We start from the raw sequence: 25,326 nt of genomic DNA, 5'->3' as shown, positions 1-25,326 counted from the left end.
ATCATTATCTTACAGACATATCAATCCCTCCAATCCTGCTAATCAAAATTACTTACTGAGACTCATTCCACCTTGCCACAGCACACTGATCTTACTCTTTCTTCTCTAACTAACCTCTACCTACCCAATATCTTGTGAGAAATCAGGGCCTCCCTCCATTTCTCAAGCTCCCATAGCTCAGCTATTCCTACATCTGTATCTGTTTCAATACCAAAAATCAACACTTACTTTCGGTGAAAGATGAAAAGTCCCAGAAGCAGCCCAATAAATAACAGAACTCCGAAAATAATAGAGACTATGATTCCACCAGACAAAGCTCCTGTGTCTGCAGAAACAAAGAGAAAGGCTATATAATTTATCAGACCGAGAACTATTTGTCTGCAACGTAGCAACCAGCATCTACCAGACAGTGGTATTAGGTAAGCTATGGCCATTTGTCTTCCAGGCGGCAGAGCCACCAGATTTGAGTTCTATCATACTGTTATTCATGTGCATGGAGCACCTTCTGAGGGGTATCTGGTTGACTCTTATTGACAGTCTTGGTCTTCTAGTTGAGTAATTTATCCCTATGCCTGATTTCCTACATAAATTCAAAGACACTTTCAAAAATGAAGAACAGCTGGTCCTTGCCTCTCACTCCTCTCAAACTGTTCTTTTGGATCAGACCCTTCTTCCTGCTCAGTAGCTGATTTAGACTATAGCACAGCAAAGACATTGTTTTCCCTAGCAGTCAAACTAAACTCTCTTCTTGTTTATGAAATTGATTTGCCTCCCCTTCCATCAATATCTGGGCTTGGTCCTTAGTGCCTTGACAGAAGCCACTGTCTGCTTAGGACTTTTGAAACAAGCAAGTACCGACTTAGGAACTTGCAGTCTAACATCATATTCCTGTTTTCTCAAAACTAAGCATCAGGTGGTTTCTTTTTGTGATTGGATAGCGTTCAGATAGCATTCATATAACACAAGTTGTCTTCTTCCATTTAGATTCTCAAGCTAAAGCTATCCATTTTCATACAGTATATTTGAATTCAAGAGAGGAAATGCTAAATTACTTCTGTTGGTGAAGTATGTTTTTAAATCTTATTTCCCATAACTTAAAAAACTACTTAAAAAACTTCAAAATACATTAATGAAAAGTGTTCATATCCATATCTAATGAGAATCTACATTTTTAAATATTTTTCCCTAACGAGATTTAGGAAAACATCCAGAGGAAGAAAATTCCTAAAGAAATTGTTTCAATAAATGGGCAGATTTTAAAGCAAGGAACAGCTTGTGTGACACAGACAACTGCATCTGGCAGTGTTTCCTAACATCCAGTCCAACAGTCAGCATCCATAAAGCCTAACTAGCACTTGTTATTCTTGCTCAATTTGATGCTTATACATCCCACTAAAATTATTAAAATCACCAACCTAGTTAAGTAGAAATCAAGAGGCAGAACTGATGTTCTTTGTTATTGAAACCAAAAAGGCAAGATTTGGAAGGTAAGGTAATACCTTTTACTAATAAAATGGACAAGCTTTTAGGTACATAGCGCTTCTGCAGGAAATTAAGGGATCTAAATTCTCAAACTGAGATTTTAAAAAACTTCATTTCCCTGCAAATCTTGTTCCACTAATATTCCTAAACCAGTACAGCTAAACAAATCTAGTATTATCAAAGAACTCCCATCAAATGAAACCTTGCTGGTACTTCTTTTAAATCCCTTTCATATTCAAAATACTTTCGTCTTGGCATGATAAGGTGTTCAACTTTTATTTTTCAAAAAATCATAATCTTGATGAAAATATTTTCTAACATGTCCTTTTATAATTAAAACCATTTAAGGTATGTTATTAAATTGGTTAATAATCACTTATGCTATCATCATTTGGCACTGCGACTTCATGAAAATTTTACCAAAAGCTGCTGGTGCCAAAACCAAAAGCCCAATCTTTAAATTATATTCCAATCATGGTATCACACTCCTTATTAGCTTTTACACAGTTAACTTCTTAGTTACATTAAAGTATGCATTTGGTTTCTTCCATGACCTTATTTCACTACAATATAACTAGCCTTTCAAAGACATAATTTCAACTCACGTGCTTCTAAAATTATCCATAGTGTCAATAGGAGGATCTGTGAATGTGTGGAATAAAGAGAGAGCAAACTCCATACATAGCTTTTGATAAAGGGCAAGTCTCTGGGTAACCCAGTGAAAGAGGAGATTGGATGTGAGGCCTGTATGAGGTGTTCTTTGATATAGGAGAAAGGTCTTCTTGTGGCCTCAATAGCTTAGCCTTCTGTACTTTGTGCTTTGGTGGAGAACTTTTTTCAGCAGCACATACCATCTTTTTGGGCAGAGTTACATTCAGGGGCTGGACTACATACAGCAGAAATTATAAAGCTGGAAATAAGCAGTGGTGAGGTCCTTTGTGTTCTCCTTTTCACTAGTAACTTTCACACAAAAGGAGGCATACTGTAATAATTTTGCTAACATTCAAACTTAGAAATATTAGCCAGAATGAAAACGTCTAGATGAAGAGCTGGTTAAGTGATCTGCCAGTACAACACACAAACCTGAGACTGATCAGTTCTGAATGGGAAAGTACAAGTGGATTTTATATGACAGCAAATAAACAGGATAAATGCCTATGTTTTTATATATGTTTTTACAAATGTTTTTATAATGTACATTTTCATAAATGTTCTACGTTTTTATAAAGTAACAGGCTTAGCCCTGGTGACAAGGAACTCAGGAGTGTGGTGTTAGTGCCTTACAGCTAGCAGAAGACAAAAAGAGATCCATCTGCCATATGAATATAAAATCTGATGGAGAAGTAAGTTTTTCCCAAATGAGATACCAGTGGTGGTTGTTTACCTGGTGGAAGAGTGCGAAATTCCTGCTCCGGGGAGTAGGGCCCAGGTCCAAGGGGCGTGATGGATCTCACACGAAGCAGGTAGGCTGTGTCTGGCTGCAGGTCTCTCAGAGTGACATTGGGTTCAAGAAGATGCTTCACTGTGTAACGTGCCTCCTCTCCCTGCAGAGATCAAACAGGGTCAAGTAATAAATACATGTTGAACAGAGGACATTTCCACTCCTTTGGGTGAAAGGGGAAAGAACAAATAAAGCAGTCCTCACCTTCTCAAAGAACATGACCTCATACTCCACTGAGGTTCGGCTGCGCTGCCGTGGGGCAAGCCAAGAAACAGAAAGACTACTGTCATCTCTTTGTGTCAGGACAAACTGGGATACTGTCACTGGAGCTTCAGGGCAGAGAACAGAGAACATCAGGAATAAACACAAACATAATGTAAACCAGGCACTCTCTGCATTAGAAGCTTTCCTTCTCTGGTCACACCATGCAACTGGAGCTGACTCTCATTGCCACTGCTGCTCTCTCATCATTCTCTTCTGTGGTAAAAGGGAAATGAGGTCTTTGGTTGTAATTAATTGTTCTCTGTGAACAGTATACTTCTACCCCAACAGTGGGTAACTTTCTTTGACACTTAAAACAAAATCAGTGTTCCAAGAAATTACATATAATCCAACATTGTACAGGAAGTGTTCAATCTGAAATGAAAATGTTAGGATTTTTACAGTCTTACTGCAGCAGTAACACAACTATCCTATGTGATTTATGAATGTAGCTCCATTTCATAAGGGTACAGTGCAATTCAGTGCTCAGAAGCTCTCTGCTGACTAAAAATGCATTGCTGTTCATGAAAAAAAAAAAGGTAATTCTTAACAGCCTGCAAGGACTGAAGCATCCAGACTAGTTCTCTCCTTGTCCTCCATCATCACCAGGAAGTGATGAGGTGAGCCAAAAGTGGCTCTGCTTTTCTAGCTCAGAATTGTGCTGCCCTTGCATAGCATTAGGAAGAAAAGTCATGTTTTGTCACTAAATCAGAACTTGGGGAAAACACCAACGGCTGTTGAGCACTGTGATGTCACATGCATAACCACGTTTCATAGCACTCTGGAAAGTATTCACAGGACAGCCAAACTAGACAGCTTGAAACTAAGCTACAGGAATGTGTCAAGAATTGCTTTGTTTCAAACATCCTCATTTATCCACATTTTCAAAGCTTGCTTTTTTTTTTTTTTTTTCAGTTACAGCAGGGTTTCTGTTGTGTTGGGGCAGATTTTTGCAATATCTAAGTCATGGGAAATATTTCATGCCACAGTCCCTGTTCTTCCTTGTCACACAGGTAACAATACCTAGGCTGAATTACACTACTGTATGACAGGGAGGGCTTTATCCTCCTCACTTCTGTAAAGTTCTTAGTGGATTCATAGCTCTTGGTGGGTAATGGTTACTGCTGCTCTGACTTGCAGGGAATATGACTGATGGACTTTACATGCCAGAGGCAGAAGTACCTTAGAGTCCTTATCATACCATACCAGCAAATGTGGACAGAAGGAGAAGATGGAGAAAGCTTAAACATTCACAGAGATTCCTCTTCCTTTTCCTGATGAGCAGGAAAAACTTCTCTCTGCTTCTGCTAACCTGCATGTCCAACTGCGACCCAGACAGCCGGAGCAGTTCTCTGTGGAGCAGGTCCCATTTCTGAGACACCATTATGGGCTTCCACAGCAAATGTGTAGTTGGTGTAAGCTTCTAAGCCGTCCACATCCACAGCAGGTTTAGTGAGACCAGAAGCACTGGGAGAGAACACCACACCAGCCTCACACGGCTCACAAGACAGGAAATGGCAGCGCTGACAGAAGACTCTGTAAGTCAGATCCTTTCGCCCACCGTGGTCACTGGGTGGCTGCCACCACAGACTCAGCTGCGTGCCAGTAAGGGAGAAGCTGACATTGCGGGGAGCAGAGGGGGGGCCTACAAGAAGCATGAAAGAAAGTATTAGATCCAGCTGCTAATACTCAAAATACTGTGGCAGTTTTCATTCTGCTGATGCATTTTGAATGGAACCCTCTGTCACCCCCAGCCTCTACCTCTCTGATCTCTCATCCCCATTTCCTAACATTATTTTTTCCTCCCATCTCCTTGTTCATAGAATCACAGAATGGTTTGGGTTGGAAGGATCCTTTAAAGATGATCTAGTCCGCCTCCCCTGCCATTGGCAGGAACACCTTTCAATAATTTGGTCAAAGACCTGTCCAGCCTGACCTTGAACACTTCCAAACACAGGGCATCCAAAGCTTCTCTGAGCAACCTGCTCCAGTATCTCACCACCCCCACTGTAAAAAATTCCTTCTGTATGTCCCATCTAAATCCACCTTCTTTCAGTTTGAAAGAGGACAAACCCTTGTCCTGTCACTATAGGCCCTCCATCTTTCTTACATTCCCCCTTTAAATATTGAAAGGCTGCAATATGATCTCCCCGAAGCCTCCTCCGGGCTGAAGAACCCCAACTCTTTTAGCCTTTCTTCATTAGGAGAGGTGTTCCAGCCCTCTGATCATTTTTGTGGTCCATTTAACAGGTCCATGTCTCTTTTGTACTGGGGACCCCAGAGCTGAACACAGTACCCCAAGTGAGGTCTCACCAGAGCAGAGCAGAGGGAGAAAATAATCTCCCTTGACCTGCTGGCCACACTGCTTTTTATGCAGCCCAGGTTACTATTTGCCTTCTGAGCTGCAAGCGGACACGGCCAGCTCATGTCTAATTTTTAGCTGACCAGTATCCCTAAGTTCTTCTCTGTAGGGCTGATCTCAATAAGTTCATCCTTCAGTCTCTATAGATAATGTTCTTTCTATCTGCAACTCACGGGTGCAAGCAATATTCTGGCCCTCCGAAGGTGCTCGGTAGAAGCCTGCATTGCAGGAACAAGACGTAGCCCCTGACTCGTTGGACAGGCTGTTGGGGGGGCATTTCAGGCAGTGTTTAGTCTCCAGCGAGTGACGGTAGAATCCTCGCTGGCAGGCTGTGAAAAGACAAACAAGTCGACATAAGATCAACAAGAAACCACTTGCCGGTTTTGTTCCTCTTCTTTATCTGCTTGCTTTTCTTCCATTTTCTTAGATCCCAGAAATATTTAGGTTGGAATAGACCCCTGGAGGTCACCTAGACCAATCAATCATTTTCTCAGAGCAGATAGAGATGAGACGCAAACTCAAGGTAAGATCAATGTTATGATCTGAAGAAAGGGGAACTCATTTGCTGGTCAACCTCAGAGGCTTCTTTCAACATAAACTCAGACTGCTCCCCACCTTGCCCTTCAAGCTTTCCACACCATTAGTAAGAGCTCTAAATAATAGCTCCAAGTCCTTGTAGTCCTCAGACCCCTCTGCTTGCTGACGTCATACGGGATAGCCACTGGGCTTTTCTGACTTCAAGTGTTGTACTAGAGCACCACCTAGCAGGGCCCTGGGGAATATCTAGATAACTATCAGTTTGCCTAGCAGCAGTGAGTGTAACTGGCTATGGAGCCAAGACAGACTGCAAGAGAATAGGTGCCATGTGCTTTCTATTACCAGTGCTACAAAAATAAGCAGCCACATCTTTCTCTAAGTATAACATCTGACACTCTGTTTTTGCTGCATTACTTGATCTACAGAAGCACTGGTCTGTCTAACATTTATCTCAAGGTCAATGCTTCACCGCTATAGGTGTGTAGCAAGGAGAATATTAGTGAGGGAGGTTGAAGTAACATGTGAATTCAATGGTTTACTTACCTGTGTTAAATGAATGTATGAAATGTTCTTAAACTAAAGAAACAAACAACCTACCACTAATCAGATGGTTGAGGAATGCATACACTGATTTTCTGCCACAGCTACCACCTTGCATTTAACTTGAGCATCGAGGGAATGGCCCTTTTCATACTGCACTGTAAAAGCAACAATCTCCCCTGTACTCCCTCAAGAGATCCCAAAGGAGAGAGCCATCTGCTCAGGATCCTGAAACAAATGTCTTACTGTGGTAGAGCATAGCATAGGAAATGATCCTATATCAAGAAGACAAAAAAAAATCTAGCCATTCCTACCATGCAACACAGAAGGACAACTGAGGGGACCTAAAAAACTTTCCTCTAACAAAGGCCAAGCAAGACGCCTCACCATCAGTCTCAGGAAGAGTCATTATCCTCAGTGTACATTGAGATCTCTCTCTAGATTGTCACCAGAGAAGTGGTTTCATCTCATTCCTACTGGTCCCCCTTCTTGCCCTGGGATGGCCGGCAAGCTGTTCCACTAATACTGGATGATGGCAACTGGCCCACCAGTTGCATAGTAATACCATCACACAACCATTTTGGGATATTGCGACAGTACACGGGCCAAAAGGAGTTGCAGCAGTGAAGCCTAAAGAGCACAGAAAGGAAAAATAATCACAAGTAGGAGCAACCAGCACTTTCTGATATGGGTAAATAACAGAACCACTCAGGGAAGTCTGTCATTCTGAGCTACAATCACACAACTATGCGGACAAGGAGAGCAAAGGCTGCTGAAAGAATTAAGGCTCAGGCATTGCTTGTCACCAGCCCAAAGAGATTCCATCTATATTAGAGATCAAATCCTCCTTGAGAAATAAGCAAAAAGAAAAAATACTTTGATCTCTAGGCTGCTAACAACTGAGAACACTTCTACATGCTGGAGTGAAGACAAAAGCTTTGGCCTTCTGCCACTTTGCTCCAGAATAACATTTCAAAATTCCTGACACTGGATCAGTTTTGGTCAGGAGAGTTTTGCCAGCAGCATGAAAAGCACACAAGGTGCAGGGCCAGAGACTTATATAACACAGAGGTTCTGATGTTCCCTAGATGATACTACCTGCCATAAATATGGAGCGACATACACACCCTCTTATTATTTGGCTAAGACAATCAGCAGGTAAGTTAGGGAAATGTGGGTTTGGTGACCTTTGCAAGAACAGTTAGCTCTGACCCCAAGAGAGCCTCTGTTAGAATCAAAAAATCATTTAGGTTGGAAGAGACCCTCACGATCATCAAGTACAACAGTTAATCTAACACTGGCACTAAACCATATCCCTAAGAACCTCCTCTATACATCTCTTAAACACCTCTAGAGATGGTGACTCAACAACTTTCCTGGGCAGCCGACAACCCTTTCCATGAAGAATTTTTTCCTAATATCCAATCTAAACCTCTCCTGGCACAACTTGAGGCCATTTCCTTGCATCCTATCACTTGCTGCTTGGGAGAAGAGACCAACACCCGCCATGCTACAACCTCCTTTCAGGTAGTTGTAGACAGCAATAAGGTCTCCCCTCAGCCTCATTTCTCCAGGCTAATCAGCCGCAGTTCCCTCAGCTGCTCTTCATAACACTCGTGCTCCAGGTCCCTCACCAGCTTCCTTACCCAGCTGTTGTTAGGCCTGTTCCTCCAGGCCAAAGCTCTGTTGCTGCTCTAGCCACCAGTGGTGCTGAGACCCTGCAAGCAGGTGAGCTGCCTCACAGGGAGGCAACTCACCTGACAGGGAGAGGGAGAGCAGGGAGGGAAATGCATGGGGGACATCAGGGCAAAGGGACAAACCCCAGTAACCAGGCAGGCACGAGCTGGCCATAGTGGGCCATGTCACCAGTGGTCATGTCTTGATCAGTAAACTAAAAAGGTGCAGGAGGTGCGGGCAGGCGGTGCGGGCAGGAGTGGAGGCACTCAGCTGCCTGTGTGACCCAGACAGCAGCACGGCCTCTGTCCCTGGGCTGGGCTCGCTGGAAGGGATGTGGCACAGGGCGGGAGCAGCTCCCGCGGGCAGCGGGCATGAGGCCATCCCGTCTAGGGCCGGCGGGCCGCACAAGCCCAGGCCAGCCCCGACCGGCGCCCTAGGAGCGGCGGGCACAGCACAGCCCCGCAGACAGGGAGAGCGCCCGAGGCCCGCGAGGGAGCGGCCCCGGCTCCTGACGGGGGAGATCCTGGCCGCAGCCTGACCACGAGAAGCGTTGCGGTGGCGGCGCCCGGCGCCTTGGACTCCCCGCCGCAGCAACCAGGGCCCACGCAGCCGCCGTGCCGGCAGATGGCTGCACAGCACCGGCGAGGCGCCCCGCAGCTGCGGGCCCCGCCGCGTGGGGAGGTGGCAGCGCCCGCCGGTGCCTCGGTGCAACGGCCCCGGCGCGGAGGCGGGCGAAGCCTCCCTCAGAGCGCCCGGCGGCTGCGGGAGCAGGGCCAGCAGACGGCTGTGGGCTGACGCCCGGGCCTGCCGCAGGAGGGGTGAGGAGGGGCTGCCCGGCGGGGAACCTGACTCCCACCGCTGCCTGCCTCCCTTCCCCGGAGGCCTTGGCCTCGCGGGGCAGAAGCAGAGAAGCAGCTGTCCTCGGCTCCCCCAGGAGCACAGTCGGCGGGGGAGGTGCACGGCCAGCAGTCTCAGCTCCCACCCAGCCCCTCTGGCCCATGGAACCTGGTTTCCCTGGGCCTTGGGCACTTGGCTCTGGGCGATATGATGGGAAAAGCAGGCCTAGGAAAGGGCCAGCTCAGGACTGCTTGCCAGGCACCAAAGGGCAGAGATGATGGCTGGGGCCCTCCCTTCATGCCTTTTTCCTAGAAGTGTTCATGGGGAGTCTGCCAGCAAGCAGTGGGTAGCCTGCAGATGCCAGATGTGAGCTGACAGGGAGCTCGCCTCACCTGCCACCCTGCAGGGTCCATCAGGGTATCATAGAATCATTTTGGTTACAAGGGATCAAGATCAGATTCCAGCCATTAACCTAAGCCTGGCACTAAACCATGTTCCTAAGAACCTCATCTGCACATCTTTTAAACACTTCCAGGGATGGTGACTCCACCACTTTTCCTGGGGAGCCTGTTCCAATACCTGACAAACCTTCCTGTGAAGAAGTTTTTCTAATACCCAATCTAAACCTCCCCTGGTGCAACTTGAGGCCATTTCCTCTTGTCCTATCACTTGTTCTTTGAGAGAAGAGACTGATGCCCTCCATGCTACAACCTCCTTTCAGGTAGTTATAGAGAGTGATAAGGTCTCCTCTCAGCCTCCAAAAAGGCTAAACAACCCCAGCTGCCTCAGCCAAACCAGAACACAGAGCAGGGGCACAGCCAGCCTTTGTGTTCACAATAAACTACATGCTTGGGGAAGTTAATCATGGAGTTCTGGGTTTATCGGCAGCAAAGTCTGCAACGCTATGAGAGGCTGTAATGCTTTCAGCAGGCACATTTTTTTCTGGGATCATGGGATGGCTGAGCCATTATTTACCCAGCAAGCTTTATATGGCTGTGAATTCACCAAGAGGTTGAGGTGAACTATTTAGGAACCTTGACCTCTGGAATTCTGTTGCCTCCTGTTCTGTAACAGAGTTCTGTTACAGAGTTCTGTTTCTCCTCACTGCTATGAAGAACGGGTTCAGCTTTCCTTTTTTCGGTTCCTACTTTAGGCAAAGCTCAGAACTAGAAAACACTGCCAGAAGGTCTTCCTCCATGCTGTGCCCCTTTGCATGTTTGGAGAAGTCACTCCATCTTCTGAGGACAAAGTAGGAGCTGTGACTTAAGTCTTTATCCTTACCTGGATTGTTCCTAGTCCTTTGCACAATGCCTGGTCTTTTCTATTGAGGGAAAGGACCCCACGATATCTCCCAGCAGGCAACTTGCATTCACCTTCATCCTCTGATCCTCCAATAAGACACTGCTGTGGACATGAAGTACCTCTCCCTACCCCTGCTAAGTTCTTCCCCTTCCTCTGCTGGAAGACCTCCCCAGTTCCTACTGATCCTACAAAAGATACTTCTGGCTGCAGCTGTAATTGGGTGGAGTGGGATAAAAGCATAGATGTTGAATGAACCTGTGCTGTGATAGCAGTCAGGGCTTGTTGAGACATGACAGCTTCCCTGCCCCTTCCCAGGGGAGTGCTTTCAGGCGGGTGGAGAGAGCTCTGTAGCACCTAAGTGGAAAAACTGGCTGGGCTGTGTAAGGAGAGCGGATTGCTGGAGGAGGACAAGGATCATGTGCTTCAGCCTTCACCAGCTCCCCAAGAAAAATGAGCAGCAAGCAGTGGCTATTCATAGAGGCACCAGATCCTTGTAGTGAAGCAAAGGCAGGGAAAAGCAGAGACAGAGACCCAGAGAACAGTGCGTGGATTCCTTTTTCTATATGCCTTGGTGTGCTGGTTTGACTGAAAATGAGTTTCTTTTCTTCATGCAGTTAGAAAACTTTATTTTTCATAGCTAGCTTGTCATTGTTTTGATTTAGTTTGAGAACAAGAAGAACACCCCAGGACAGAATTAATGTTTTTTAGTTGTTCCTGAGAAATAAGGCAGGCACTGACAGTACTGTGCAGTGTGCTTTACATGATTTCCCTTAGCAGAAGAGCCTTCCCAGTCCAAGTAGAAGGGGACACTGCGAAGGATCTTGTACCCCTCCAGCCTCTCAGCTTTCTACTCATGGGACAAATACACTGTTCCACGCGTCTGACCTGTCTGCCCTGAGAGAACAAGACTGCCATTTATGGGTTGGGAACCGGTTGTTGAGTGAGTCAGTGTCAATCACACAGTTACAGCTCACAGGAGCTAGCTTCAGAGCTGAAGGTTCCTGGATGAAGCTCAAGAGGGAGTGGAGAGGTGTGTGCAAGTCTTACAACTGACACATGAGGAGAAAAATCACAGTTGAAAAAGCGAAGCTAAGGAGGGGAGCACAGATATGATACACCTGATGGGCACAGAGGGCAGGCAAAAGAGAGGCAGCCCACACTAAATCCCCTGATCCCACTTTATGCTTACAGATGCTTTGATCTCCAGCTCCCTGGAAACTCTCCCATGGCCTACAGCCAGTGTCTGCATACTCACCTACGCAGCTCCCATCGACTTCCTCAAATCCCACAGCACAAAGGCATCGGCCCATCGGTACCAGCCACTCCCCATCAGTGCTGCAGTGCATCCTGGGAGGAGAGCCCACTTCTTCAGCCGCGTACTCCACACAGACCCCAGGCACTTCTGTCAGCCCCTCTGAACCTGCTAGCGTCTCTGGAAAATGGGCCAGGCCTCGCACTGCCTCTGGGCAAGTTTTGTAATACACTCGGACAGACACCATTGCTACACAAGCTCCAGAGTTCTGGAAAGCCAAGTAGAATCCCCGGCGGGACAGCTTTCCAATGGGGCACACTTCTGTGTTCAGCTGCATGGCGCCTGATTCAATGTCTCTGCTTGTGAAACTTCGATCCGCTGCCACAGTGTTGAGCTAAGTGAAAGAGAAAAAGACAACAGCTTTAACATCTGAGCAGCTAGCAGCAGCTGAGATACCCATACTTCTCAAACTTCTTTTACACTAAGGCCTTTTAGAGGCTGTATGGTTAAGTGCTTCTAATGTCAGTGCATTTTCTTTGCACTTGGAAGAGGTGTTAAGAATGAGGTCCACATCTTTTCTTGTGTCCATTCTTTCCACCATCTCCTTTCAACTCCTTTTCAGTCATTCACTGGTCTTAGACAGTACCCTATGTTCTGGGTCCCTGATCTCAGAGGTCTTCAGGAACTGCCCCCAAAGGAGCAAATCTCTCTTCTGTGATATTTTTTTGTTCTTTGCAAATTGTGTGCAGTTAAATCACAACACTGCTTAGTTATGTTTTTAAATTGACCAGTGAATTACAGCCACCTGTTTCTAGGCTGTACTTGATGCAGATCAGATCATCTACTGCAAGGTGCTTCTCATGCAGCGCTCAACATATTTCAGCGCTGGAGATACTTGGGTGAAAGGTGCTCCAACGCTCTTATATTCTCACTGCCTCAGCAAACAAAGGATGAGAGTAAGTAAGAGATGCTTTTAATGCTTGGGCAAACAAGGAAAGGCCTCCATGATATCATGTGACAGGGAAGACCTGGACTGCAGGTGGGGTAGCCTTTCTTCTCAGAGGGATATCCTGATAACTGATCCTCTCCACTGCAGTCCCCTTCCTATTGCATGAAACCACCTGCCGCATGTAGTTGGGTGGCTAATGAAAAGTATCTGCACAGCAGCAGCATCTGGCAGTGGGATCATAACACAGGTTTAGAAGTTGTGGAGGTATCACACACTCATGTGGTAGGCTGCAGGGGAGGTTGAGGAACACTGGGGAGAGAGGGGGAGCAGTTACCAAAGTCCTGCCTTGCCTGTGGTGGCCTTTACTGTTGTTTGTTTTCATGACATGCCATTTAAATTGCAGAGGAAGGGGCAGTAAAATAATGTAGGTCTGTGGCTTTTTGTAAAACAGAACTGGGTTATACAATTTCCTCTACAAAAAAGCTGAGGTTCCCTGTTCTGCAATTCAAATGTTTCCATGGCAAGAGGGCACTAGGCTGGGGGAAATGGCAGTTAAAATATAACAGTGATAAATGCTTTCACACAAGGGAGAATTTCATTATAGCAAGCCATCACCTCAAGTTTTAGAAAATAAGAACCTATATCTCATAACAATCAGCATAAATGATCAGGAGCAGAGAGACCTGAACTGGATTGTGTTCTTCACTTGATCTAATCTTGCTCTATTACCTAAGGAAAATCAAATTTCTTTAGTCTCTGCTTTACTATTCCTAAGAATTGGTGTGACCATCGAGCACTGTTACAACCTTTTAGAATCCTTACCTACGAGATGTCCAATTGAATTAGTGGTTGTGCAGAATGAAAGTCCCATCTCATTTAAAAACTCCTGTGCCTCCTGTGGCAGACTACTCTGAGCATCACAGAGGGCACTGGGGGCAAAGTTTATTCTAAGGACAACACTTACTATCCATGCCCCTCCCCAGACACTGGTTCTTCTGGCCTCCCCCAGCCAGCAAGCCACACCTAATTTAAGCTGAAAGATATGACTAGTTTAAGCTGAAAGATATGACTCACTCTTCACCTCCAGCACTACAGACCTTGGTGAACAGCGGCCGGCGGAACTGGATCCCGACATCTTGTTCAGATTCCATGTAATAGAGATTGAAGGTCTCTTTGCAGGTCACCACTTCACCTTTGAAGCTCTTGCAGTCCCTCACAGTAAACTTTAGCTCCACATAAATGCGAGAGGCTGCCTCACCCCGATAAATCCAGTTGGTGCGAAGCCAGTGATCGGTGTCACCTTCAGAAAGCACACTGCAGTCCTGGTACATATAGACTGGGGTACCATTTATCATCTGCTGCACTTCACTCCACTGCTCCCAGGGTAGAATAAAACACACATCGTTAGACAGACATGAGAAACAAGTTTTGCTTCCCATATAGTGTTCAGGGCTCGAAGCTTGGCTAGCTGAAAGGTCTCTTACACTGAGCAAAAGCTGCATCTGGTCTAGACCTCCGTGTCAGCCCAAGCTCTTTACATTAGGAGCAAAGAGATACTGTAATTAGAGCTTGATGTATGCCAAATTGAATGGAACCACTGTGGATGGACACTTGCATATTCCCTTCATTCTACCTTGGTTCAAATATATTTCTTTCATACATCACCTTATCTTAGATTGAGAAAACAATACATTAGTCCCATTTATTGTCCACTTCTCTCTGCCACCGTTTACATTTAAAGTGTACGGTATGACATACCAGATCAGGAATATTATCTGCCCCTGAAAATAATGCATAACACTTTGGGGTGAGAGAAAAGGTGGCCTGACACAAAGGGAAGGCCAATGTCAGAAGGACTGCGTTAGATCAAGCACTCATTAATTTGGAGTTCATGCTTCTTTAAGTGTGATATTTTGCAAATCCTAATTTAACACTAAAACTCAGTTGATTTTCCTGACTTCATACTAGGTTCTACTTCTTCCCCAGGCAAATAGTGGCTGAGAGAAGCACATAAGTCCAGCTTGTTATATGACCTCAGTGATACTATCTGTATTATTATTTGGTATGTATTTTAACATATGCTTTTGCTGAATTTTATGTTGTTCTACTTTTGCTTCCCCACCACAGATATAATGCAAAATGCAAAGAATATCCACTTTTGAATAAGTCGCACATGAGAACTGAAAACTTGGAAAGCAAGGTTTTGTTTAATCAAATTAATTAAATTGAAAAAAGTGCCCACATAGGTATTGGAACAAGTTTAAGCGTCTTGGTTTTAAATCACACCTCAGATTAAGATGCAATTTAAACAAGGCATCAGTCTCTAGGCTTGTCAAGTCTCAGGGGCTTAGCATGAGATTCACACCATTCTCCAGCACAACCACCTCCTGTACTCTCAGCACAACCCTGCAGTCTGTCTCCCAGCTTCTGATCCACAAACCAGTTCATTCTGCTAGTGGAATGCAAGAAATGGACCCACAGTGTGCCAAAGGAGGCTCTGCTTTTATTCCATGACTTAGAGCATACCTCCTATGCAGCCCCACTCTGAAAGCTTCCAGTGCTTTCTCTAAGCTAGCACGCTCCACTGATGGCACAAGCTCGTATCTGGCTGATTTCAGCCATTTACCTAAGTGCATACTAGCAGTCTCCTCTCAGGAAGTTCTGCAGATGGTATCTATGTGTCCTGTCTTGTTTCCTTTTCTCCATGTAATTAATCTCCAGTGTTACCCCACCCTCTTAATCTGATCTCTCTGACATGTATCTGCACCACACAGGATTTACACCTATTTCACTTTATGGAGGTCAAAGGATTAGGGTTGCAAGACAGAGAAGCACACTGGTCAATCCCAATTGATCAATCAGAAGGGGCAATCACTTTACCACCTCTTGCACTGTTTCATTGAAAATCTTCTTGAAAATCCTACAGAACTGAATTTACAACACATCCTGAAGTATATTGAAATAGAAAAAAATAAGTTAGAAAGGAGAATAAGAGCAAAGTAGCTTTCATAAGAAACTGCCAGTTTCAGGACTGGCTTTTAGAAGCATTTTTCTGCGTGTGTCTGCCTCCACCAAGCTGATGGGAAAGGCATAATTGCATTTGAAGGCAAAGAGTTTGACACGTTTCCATTAGCAGTTTATCCTAGTGAAGTACCACAGACAAGTGTCATCAGAAAGTGATTTTTGCATGTCTCACAAAAAGACATGAGCCGTTGTGCTGCATGTCTTGAATATACAATTTTCAAAACTCAAGTGATACAGGATCAGAGTTTCATTTTCAATAGTGACAACTCTAGCAGAAAAATGTCCTTTAAATTCTACTGCTGGAAAAAATCCAACTGCTAAGTCTTGTATTTCTCAGCTCAGTTCAGCCAAGCTTCTTTCAGACAGACCTCTTCAGGGCAAAGATGCTTAGCACTGACTATTACACAGTTTCATATGCAGTGTAGTGCAAAGAAATAACAAGGGAGTCAGACTTGTTTTTTCTAAACTCTACTGCTGATGGGTAAAGGAAGTAAAATGAGGATATTATTTATGCTAACAACACAGAACTATTGTTAAATATGCTTGTGACTTCTTTTCATTATTCAGTGAAGCTTTTAAATTCAAAGTAGTAAAGGAAAACTGTTACATACAACACTTAATGAAAGGGTGATGAGTCTAGAAGTTGCTAGGCAACTGTCTCACATCCTCAAAGAATCTGCTGCAAAGTCAAAATGTATGCTTCTGATTTTTAATGCAATGTTCTTAATAAACGTGTGGTAAAGTGTGGCTCAATCAATATTAATTACTTGGCTCTCCAGTTTGTCTGCCTATGATATTGAACCAACATCCTTTGATAATATAACTTTCTACCCATTTTGTTCCAGACACTGTTTCCTTACTCAAGTCATCAGTTTGGCCATAGGATGGGAAACATTCTTCTAGAAATGGGGCACAGTATGAGTCAGACTTCCTCATTTTAGCAATGAGTGAACTGGTTTTATGATGCTACAGAAAACTTTCTCATGAGATTCAGAATCATAGCAAGCCTTAGGTTGGAAAGGACCCTTGGAAATCATCTAGTCCAATTCCCTGCTCCAAGCAAGTTAAAGAGTTCTCAAAGTCTTTATATTCTTCAGAACTCCTTTTAAACCCCTTTACATTTAAGTTCTTTTTAAGGTTTAAGTTTAAACTGTCTTTAAACTATCCTTTAAAGTTATAAAACCTTTTAGAATTCTTGAAAAGCTACTAAGAAAACAAAAGTCAATGCATTCAGACCGGGTCATAAATTAGTAACCTGACTTTCTGAAGAGTCTAAGCATGTAGCAATTGGATTTGGGAACAAAATCGTGTTCTGTACTTCTCAGAAACCTATGTATTAACACAGGCAGTTAGCTCCAGAGATTTGGTTTTGAAAGTATTGCTCTGGTGTTATAATACAGAATAAAATAATTGCAGCACAGCAATTAGTGTTAAGTGAACAGCAACCCTGAAGCAAAAGTGCTATCTCAATAACCTCAGAACATTGCAGGTTTAGGGAAAAGGAAGACAGCTTTCCTCTCATTGCTAAGTTGGATTCAATATAAGGAAAGCAGTGATGGAGATGAGCTGTCTTTATAAATGCAGTTCAGAATAATCTGAATGTCAATCTAGAATGGCACCAGTAGATATTTGTAGTAAACAGTATTGGCTTGGTCTACCATGTGAGTAAAAATCCAAAGATAATATAAGGTACATGCCTTTTAATATCTGCCTTGATCAACTCTAGATTGATTACACAGATTGAAGCTCTGAAGCCTGAGGAAGGCTTACTCTGCTTTTTCTGTAAATGAGCCTTCTCTAGTTTAGGTCTGTGTCAAGGAGCCTATCTCTGACAACTTGTGATTTCTCCATCCATGATCTACTCTTCCTAGGATCTGCCATAAGGTATAATATGGAAACATACTGAAACAGTTTGAATATCTTCATGGAACTATTGTAAATGGAAGTGACTTTTTTTCCAAGGCAAAGGGCTTTGTATGGTGTAAGGTATGGTTTTGTATGGTGTGAGCTATGGTTTTGTATTATGTGTCAAGCATACTTCCAGTATTTAGAGAGAACCTGGGAAATGAGTCTGATGGCAATGGGCAATACTGGCTCTGTTTGTATAGCTTTTTTTTAAAGATGGATCAGGTGGAATCCCACACAGGGACAGGGTAATTGTGCCTTTTCTTTGAGATGATCAAACCTGCCTGGAGAAAAGAATATCCAGGAGATGACAGTATGAAAGGCACAGTGGCAGGCTCCAGGTCAAGCATAGAGAAGCCAGGAACTAGGCCTTCAAAGCAATGGAAGTAACATTCCAAGAAATCAGAGGGAATAAGCATATTTTTCTGCAACTCTGCCTCTGAGATGGTGAGAATCACCCTTTTAAGCATAGGTCCATCTAACAAGGAGACAACAGGGAACAAAAAGTATAAAGCCTTTCCTTTCTAACCTGGCTGTCTGCAAACTCACCAGTATTTTGTTTGGTATTATAATAAAAGTTGGTTTGTTTCCTATTTTAAATAGCCTGTTAGTCTTCTTGAAGGACCATGCTATAGGCGGACTCATCTCAAAGCTCCAACTGACTTGTGGTGCTTTTGTGCTGAAGTGAAGAAGTTCAGTGAACCTTTTCCACTCTCATTCAACAGGTATAAAAGTATGAATCAGCCCCTGAAGTTGCTAGGCAACAGTGCTGTCATCACTGTAATGCCTGAGCAGCCATGGTGATAAATGTCATGGTTGTACAGCACCTTTGCTTTGGCTCAGAACATGGGTCTTTTCTGCCCTTCAGGTCGCAACACTGAGTACACTAGCAGAGATTGCTACTTGAGGCTGTGGCAGTGACTTCATGCTAGGCTACCTGGTTGGTGGCTCATGCAAGCTGGCTTACAGTACAGCTATTAATTTACACTTTGCTTCCTCTGTCTCACCTTTTTTTTCACTCTCCTTCCTACTCCTCTGGGTAAAATATGTCTTGATTATGTATAACATTTTTTTTCCTTCTATCCCAAATCCACAAAGTAACTAATTTTCACCTAAGAGAATATCATCAAATATCTCCACCAGTCTACACATCAACAGCAGCAGGGCATCAGGATATGACCCCAAAGCCAGAGCTGTTCCCATTTCCAGTTAGTTGTTGACTTTACTAAGCATTTGTCCCTCATTTCTATGCAGATCTTGTTCACTTGGAAGATCTAACCCCCTATGACTGATACTGAGAGAAGCTGCTACTCTATTCCAGGTTCAGAAGTGATGACATCTGTTTTGAGTTAGATCTTATTAAGGACATGGATTGTCAACAGCTGTGGAAAGAGATGCACATAATAATATTTCTGACAGTTATTTTTCACACCATCTTCAGATGCTACAAAAAGCTGACTGGCTGTGACTCATCCCACCTTAAGACTATCTGAGTAAGATATCAACAAGTCTGATTAGGTGAACTGCCCAGGTTTAATGAAATAGGAGTGCTGTGCTGGAATCACTTGCAGTTTGAGGGCTGTGTGGCCCACAACACTATTCCCTTAATGACCAAGCCTATCTGTCTGAGCAGAAGTGATAGAAATGGAAAACAGACATCAGCTGTTACTAACATGTAGGACCACTTAGTCCGGTGGAACAAAACCTCACCTTGCTAGAACCTGAAGGCACGTACACAATACCATGTGGTCAGTGATATAAAAGTTGTTGACAGGTCACAGGTACTTGATCTAGTCTATTACCTAAACAAAATAACTGAGCAGTGTAGAATTTGTAATTTGTCTGGGATTTGATAGGAAGATAACAGCATAAAAAAAAAAAAAAATCTGAACACTGTTTTACTCAAATTGCATTCACATAGCTTTGGCAGATACTATGTTCATAATCAGACCTCCTGTGAAACATGGGGTGCAGAACTGTGCAAGAATTATATAGTTTCCAAAGTTTTTCAAGTGTTTTTTGAGCCACAATAGTTGCAGTTAGTGGCTATTTATGAATAACCTCTGGAATACATTAGGTCACTGAAATTAAATGTACATCCTTAGTCCTGTGTGAAGGTAGACTTTGGAAGAGTTGAGCAAAACAGGTGCCATGCACCCTGGGAGACCTGGTAGAAAGTTTGAAACTGATAGCAACACTTTGAAGTATATGTGGAAGCAAGCACAAATATGGAATAGGCAGGAAAAAAAAATATGTCCATGCATAAGAGAATGAGAATAATGGCAGCCTAGAAATGAGACTAAAAAGAATAATCTGGAAGCTTTAATACTACTATGATCCATATGAGAATATAATTGAGGAAAGACAAGCTCCATAAGCGAGCTTACCAGTTCAGAACTGAGCATTGCTGAACCTTTAATTTCTAATAAATACAACACATTTTGGCAATTAGTGGCAGCAGCAGAGCTTATGTCATTTCTGAAATAATATATATCCAATTTAAAAACAAAACTACTATGAAAAAGGACTCTTTTACAGGCAGAGACAGATGTTGAACTGGTGAAAGCATGCCTCCGAAGAAAAAATATTGGCTAAAAAGAATAAAGTGTATTTAATTTACAATCTGTTCAGCTGCATTGAGACAAAAAGTCATTTTGAGAGGCCCAGTATGCAGTATGCTACAGCACAAATGGCTAGGAACTTAAGTAGTCATATACAGTCATGAAACCTTGACTGGATTATGTAAATACTATTCACATACACATAAAAAGGAATTTGGAAATAGTGGACCAAAGGAAAATTTCAAGATAGGCCCACAAGCTGGGGGTGAAATAATCGTAACAATTAAAGACAAACATTGTGTTGCCCAATACGTACAGAAACTGATACAGAAAATCAATAGGAATAGATATTACAGAGTTCAAAACATTAAATAGGGTAAAACTGGAAGGACCTTTTGTGCCTGGGCTACAAATTCAAGCTCAGAATGCTAGTGAACGAAGAATGCAAAACTATCATGTGAACACAGAAATATTTAAGTGGGAAGGGACCTTTGGGTCTTTACTCCAATCCCCTGCTCACAGCAAGGCTAACTTCAAAGCCCAGTTGGGTTGCTTATGGCCTTGTCTATTAAAAGTAAAATGCAAGAGGATAACATGACTCGTCATCACCATCTGTTCAAAGATGATGCAATCACACCTAAAAGCAAAACAGAGATAAATAACTTTTTATTATTTTATTTTACAAGCTGCCAAGAAGCAATGCTATTATGCCCAGTAACTGAATTTGTTCAAGGTAGGATTTAGAAAGTTCTTTTAGGACAGTTTCAGCAATTTTTGAAATCAGTAGCCAGGCTGTTTGTGCAGCAAGAGGAGCCTTAAAGAAATGTCAAAGCAAGTGAGTTTTGGACTCCTGACACCTTCTAAGTGATCATCACTAGCTCTCTGATATAATTTAAAAGATGGGAATCTACCACTAGTACTGTAATACACCTTCCCATGTCCAACTGGTATTGCTGTCTCAAAATTTGAAATCTGTTAAATGATGGGTGGGTGGGGGCAGTAAGGTAGATAAGAAAGTGATTACATAATAGGATCTACAGTTTGCCTTTTTAAGGGCCTAGTTTCCAGTAGCAGCCTTAAAAGAATGAAACCCTTTCTAAACAGCTACTAAAAGCAAAAGCTAGTACATACCTTGTAGCAAGCAAACTTCTACAGACACTTTACATGAAGTACAGACACTTTCACTTAAAGACAACCTTTAAGCTTATGCAAGATTTCACTGCCAGTTAATGTACTCTAGAAGTACAGAAAAAATTACCCATGCTGTCCAAAACCGACTGGTATCAGTTCAGTGTTCTTAGGCTGAGCATGTCTTAACAGAATCATTGCCTCTACTGGATACAGACCAAGTCTGACCATGAAACAATCTCATAGGGCAAGCCATTTCATCCAGTGTCACTGGCTAAAAGTGAGGAGAAAACAAAGGTGTAATTCTGCCTCCACAGAATTATCCAACCTCCTCTGGCTATGCTTTGGAGACCTTGTCCATATAAAGCATGAAAATTCCTCATAGCAAATTCCTCCTCTGTGTGATAAGCATATTGACACAAATCCAGTTCATAGATGGGAGATCTCTGGCATCTGAGGTTAGGTACAAGAAGCAGTGTTACATGAAATATATCCTTCAACTCTGTATGGAATACTCCTCAGATGTTTCCAGCCTGTTACTAATCAAGCTAGTCAGACTATTCAGTATTAATCTTAGCTCTTGTGTCTCAAAAGGTGTTCTGAATTAATCTCAGTTCTCTTTCAAACCTATTTAAGTCTTCATTTTGGAAGAATTGTTTCAGAAACAGTTGCTCAAAGTTCTGATTCGAAGAGAATTGCCCATTGTTCCCTTTTTGCTCATGGCAATTTGTCAGCCTTCCACCTAACAGTTATTGGGAAATGACATCATTAGACAAATCCCTGCAAAAGAGTTGCTCATCAGAAGTCAATGAATCCATTTTTCATCCTCTGATATTTTATCAGTCATCAGTATCCTGATCTACTCTCAGGCCATGTTTTCCAGCATTTTCTACAACTCCCAGTTACAACTACATTTTAAATATACATATTTTAAAAGCAGACGTAGCTCAAGCAGAAGGGTATGCCAACATGTAGCACTGCAGTTAACCTACTGTGCAAAAATCAGATGTTCTGTAACAAAGGTTTTTTGTCTTCTGTCAGATTATTTTTAGAATGCACTTTTCAGGGTTTTTTTCCAATCTCTCCAAGAGGCAGACTTCATCTTGAATATACCTAGTGCCTAGTGTGGAGTTAAAATTACCACACAGAAAACAAAGGGAACAATGAAAAAAACCCATGATCTACATATATGTCTCACTAGGGCACCTGTTTTGAGTAGGGAATAATAAACATCTGTACTAATGACACAAAGGCAGTTATGCCAGCACAGGAGAACCTCACTGTCTGGTTCTGGTTCACCAAAAAAGACCATCAGGAGGAGGAGGATGAGACTGGGGTGGATTTAAACCAGCCACACCACATTACAGAGGAAAGTTAAGAAAATTAATCAGGAACAGGCTGAGCCCAGGTCTACTTCATAAGCAGCAAGGGTAAAGCCACTTTCTCCATAGGAAAGCTTGGGGCTTGCTAGAAAGATAAGAGCATGGATGAGGAACTGGAACTGTGTATTAACATATGTCCTTTCAATCACTGTAGTATAGTCCCTGAATTCCTTTTTCTTTGTGCCTTCCTTCTACCACTTCCCAGTTTTGCTGTTACAAAGGAAACCATCTTTGTGACACTAAAGGGCCTGCTCAACTGTACTTCATACAAATTACTCTACTTGTACAAAAATAGCCAAGAGCTCCGCTGTCTTTTTTGGTCCAATTTTGCAGTGGTTTCAGGAGTAGATTTTGAAGTACTTCCATCAACTCAATTTTACAGTAATGAAACAAAGGGAAATGCCTCTCCCATTTTCAGCTGTGTGGGCCAAAAACAGCACTAGGGCTGGGTGTAAAGTCTTAGAACCTTACAGCCCACTCAGCAGGCCAGACTGCCACCCCCTGAGTTAACAGTTATTTCTTCAGTTAGCTGCTGAGTTTAAAAATGTGTATCTGAATCATTCAGCTTAGTACTCAAGAGGAAAATAGAACAACCTTAAACAAAGATTCTAAATTCTTGAGAGACTTGGAGACAGAAATACTTCCATCATGGCTGCTTGCCTGGAAAAGGAGACATAAGATGTGTTCACAACATGTTAGAATGAAAAACTGGGTGAGGATTAGGTTCTTTTCCTCCATTAAGTTTTATTACTTCATGGAAACAATGTATTTCAATGACACAATTAATCACTAAGAGCTACTGTAAGTCAATGGGCATCAGAAGAGCTACTGGATGTCAATGAGGCATCAGTCCTCAAACAGCTGGCTAGGGGGTGAGGCTGCAGAGGTGAAGGGGCTGCAAGGCAGAGCAACTTATAAAAGCATACAATGTCCAGCAGAAGGTGGAGTTGCAGAAGCCTGAGTTTGGGAAGCAAGGTGAAATTTCAACTTGGATTATGCTTTCCCATAATTCAGTACTCCCAGTGGCTCCACTTCCTTGAATGTGTGTACTCACCCCTACTTCTGGAGGGTCTGGAAGCCAGCCCAGTTCACCCTGTGCAGTGCTTGTGTCGAGTAGATCCACTGGAAACCAGAAAAAGGGAAAGAAAAAAAAAAAAAAAAAAAAAAGTCAGTGACCTAACTCATATGGCCTGTGAAATGGCTTCATCCTCATTTTGTCACAGAAGAGAAAGCCTGCACTTCCTACATCCTTTGTGACCTTTTACTTTAAAAAAAATGAATGGGAAGATACAAGACAGTGCAGCTAGTCGGGAGTTAAAAGGTTTTCCTGATATATTATACTCCTCTCAAGTAATATCCATACACATCCAAACCATGCAACCCCGATGAATTTTTCTGCTTCCTAAAATGGGAGGAGGAAGCTGTAGCCTGTTGAAATGGGAACTCAGCATTAGCAGCTGAATGTATCTTTCCTTGGAATAGAAAGACAGCAGACAAAATGGATGAAGAGGTAGGTAATCTAATAAGTTACAAACACAAAAGATCAATCAGTGTCCCCTAGAGGTACTATTTAGTGCTTGAAGCGCAGTAGGAAAGTACGGAGGCAGCATGAAGTTGTAGAAGGAACTTTCCACTGTGAGAGTCCCAGAAGCCATGAGATGCATCAGTTGATCGAGCTGCTGAGCCCTCTACCTCTGACCCAGGCTGCCCACCATCTGATGGTGGCCTAGAAATCATTTCACTCTCTCCCTCCCATGACTGTTTTAGCCATGGCAGCAAAAGAAGAATGGTTCCTGGGCATAGCATTGGCATCTCTTGCAGAATTGCCTTGCATGGCTGTGTCAAGCCTTGGCTCCTATAATTATAAGACAAAGGAGAAATTCAGTGGTATGTTCATTTTTAGTCCTCAAATAAATTTGAAAATGTGACCAGAGTTTGCCCTCAAGTCTTGATCTGTCGGGAAGTAAAAATGTATCACTTTGTAGGCAAATAGGGAGAAGAGAGAGGAGCTGGAGTAAGTGGTATTGCTGGATGTGCAGCTTTGTGCCTGCCTTTGGCTCTGCCAGTGCAGCCAGAACAGACTACTGGTTTTGATGCATCTATGACAGACCCAGCTTGGAAACATAGGGCAAAGGAAAAATTCCTTGGATTGCCTTTTAAATTCCTGTGCATGTATTCAAAGGGGTTGTTTATAACATCTCAGAAAATAATTTGGGGGTGAAAGGTAGGAGGGGGGAAATATTTAAATGGCATTTAAATAACCAGATTTCCTCCCCCTCATCTGACTGCTTTACAAATACTGTCTGCCAACTATAAGTAATAGAGTGCAGATCAGCAACAGTCCTGTGGAATGAGGAAGCAGGCTGTGGGCCCAGAATCAGAGATAAGAGGGATTGCGCTGCTGTTCTCACCTCTGAAACCACCTTTCAGGATTGGGAGAAGGGAAAAGCAGGAATCCAGGTTTTGCAACTTTGCAGCGTCCACATTGCATGATCATATGGCAAAACCTTCCTAGCCACAGACTCTCTGTCCAGACAAGGTTCCTCACTCTCTTCCCTTCTGCTCTCAGTCACTCTATTTGAGATACTATTCTTGTGTTGTTTGCTCCAAAAACTCACAGGGTGAGGTAGCCTGTCCTTCCAGAATTGTCACCCAGATAATATCTATCCCACACACTTCAGGCCTG

General features: G+C 43.2%; 1 protein-coding gene across 2 annotated transcripts in view; it reads right to left on the bottom strand.

The window, feature by feature from the left end:
• EPHA1 (EPH receptor A1) overlaps positions 1 to 25,326 on the bottom strand; it is a 48,003-nt gene that overhangs the window by 6,446 nt on the left and 16,231 nt on the right. For both annotated transcript variants that reach the window (XM_021292625.2, XM_005506301.3), the window contains 8 exons: positions 23,695 to 23,762; positions 13,738 to 14,013; positions 11,695 to 12,085; positions 5,720 to 5,875; positions 4,497 to 4,829; positions 3,128 to 3,252; positions 2,867 to 3,026; positions 229 to 325 (listed from right to left, as the gene is read on the bottom strand). In XM_021292625.2, the coding sequence (XP_021148300.2) occupies positions 229 to 325; positions 2,867 to 3,026; positions 3,128 to 3,252; positions 4,497 to 4,829; positions 5,720 to 5,875; positions 11,695 to 12,085; positions 13,738 to 13,995 (1,520 nt within the window). In that variant the 5' untranslated portion in view covers positions 13,996 to 14,013; positions 23,695 to 23,762. The remainder of the gene's footprint in view (positions 1 to 228; positions 326 to 2,866; positions 3,027 to 3,127; positions 3,253 to 4,496; positions 4,830 to 5,719; positions 5,876 to 11,694; positions 12,086 to 13,737; positions 14,014 to 23,694; positions 23,763 to 25,326) is intronic.

Source organism: Columba livia, chromosome 1 (genome assembly GCF_036013475.1).
Source record: "Columba livia isolate bColLiv1 breed racing homer chromosome 1, bColLiv1.pat.W.v2, whole genome shotgun sequence".
Lineage (NCBI taxonomy): Eukaryota > Metazoa > Chordata > Aves > Columbiformes > Columbidae > Columba > Columba livia.
This window is presented reverse-complemented; position numbering and strand designations above follow the sequence as displayed.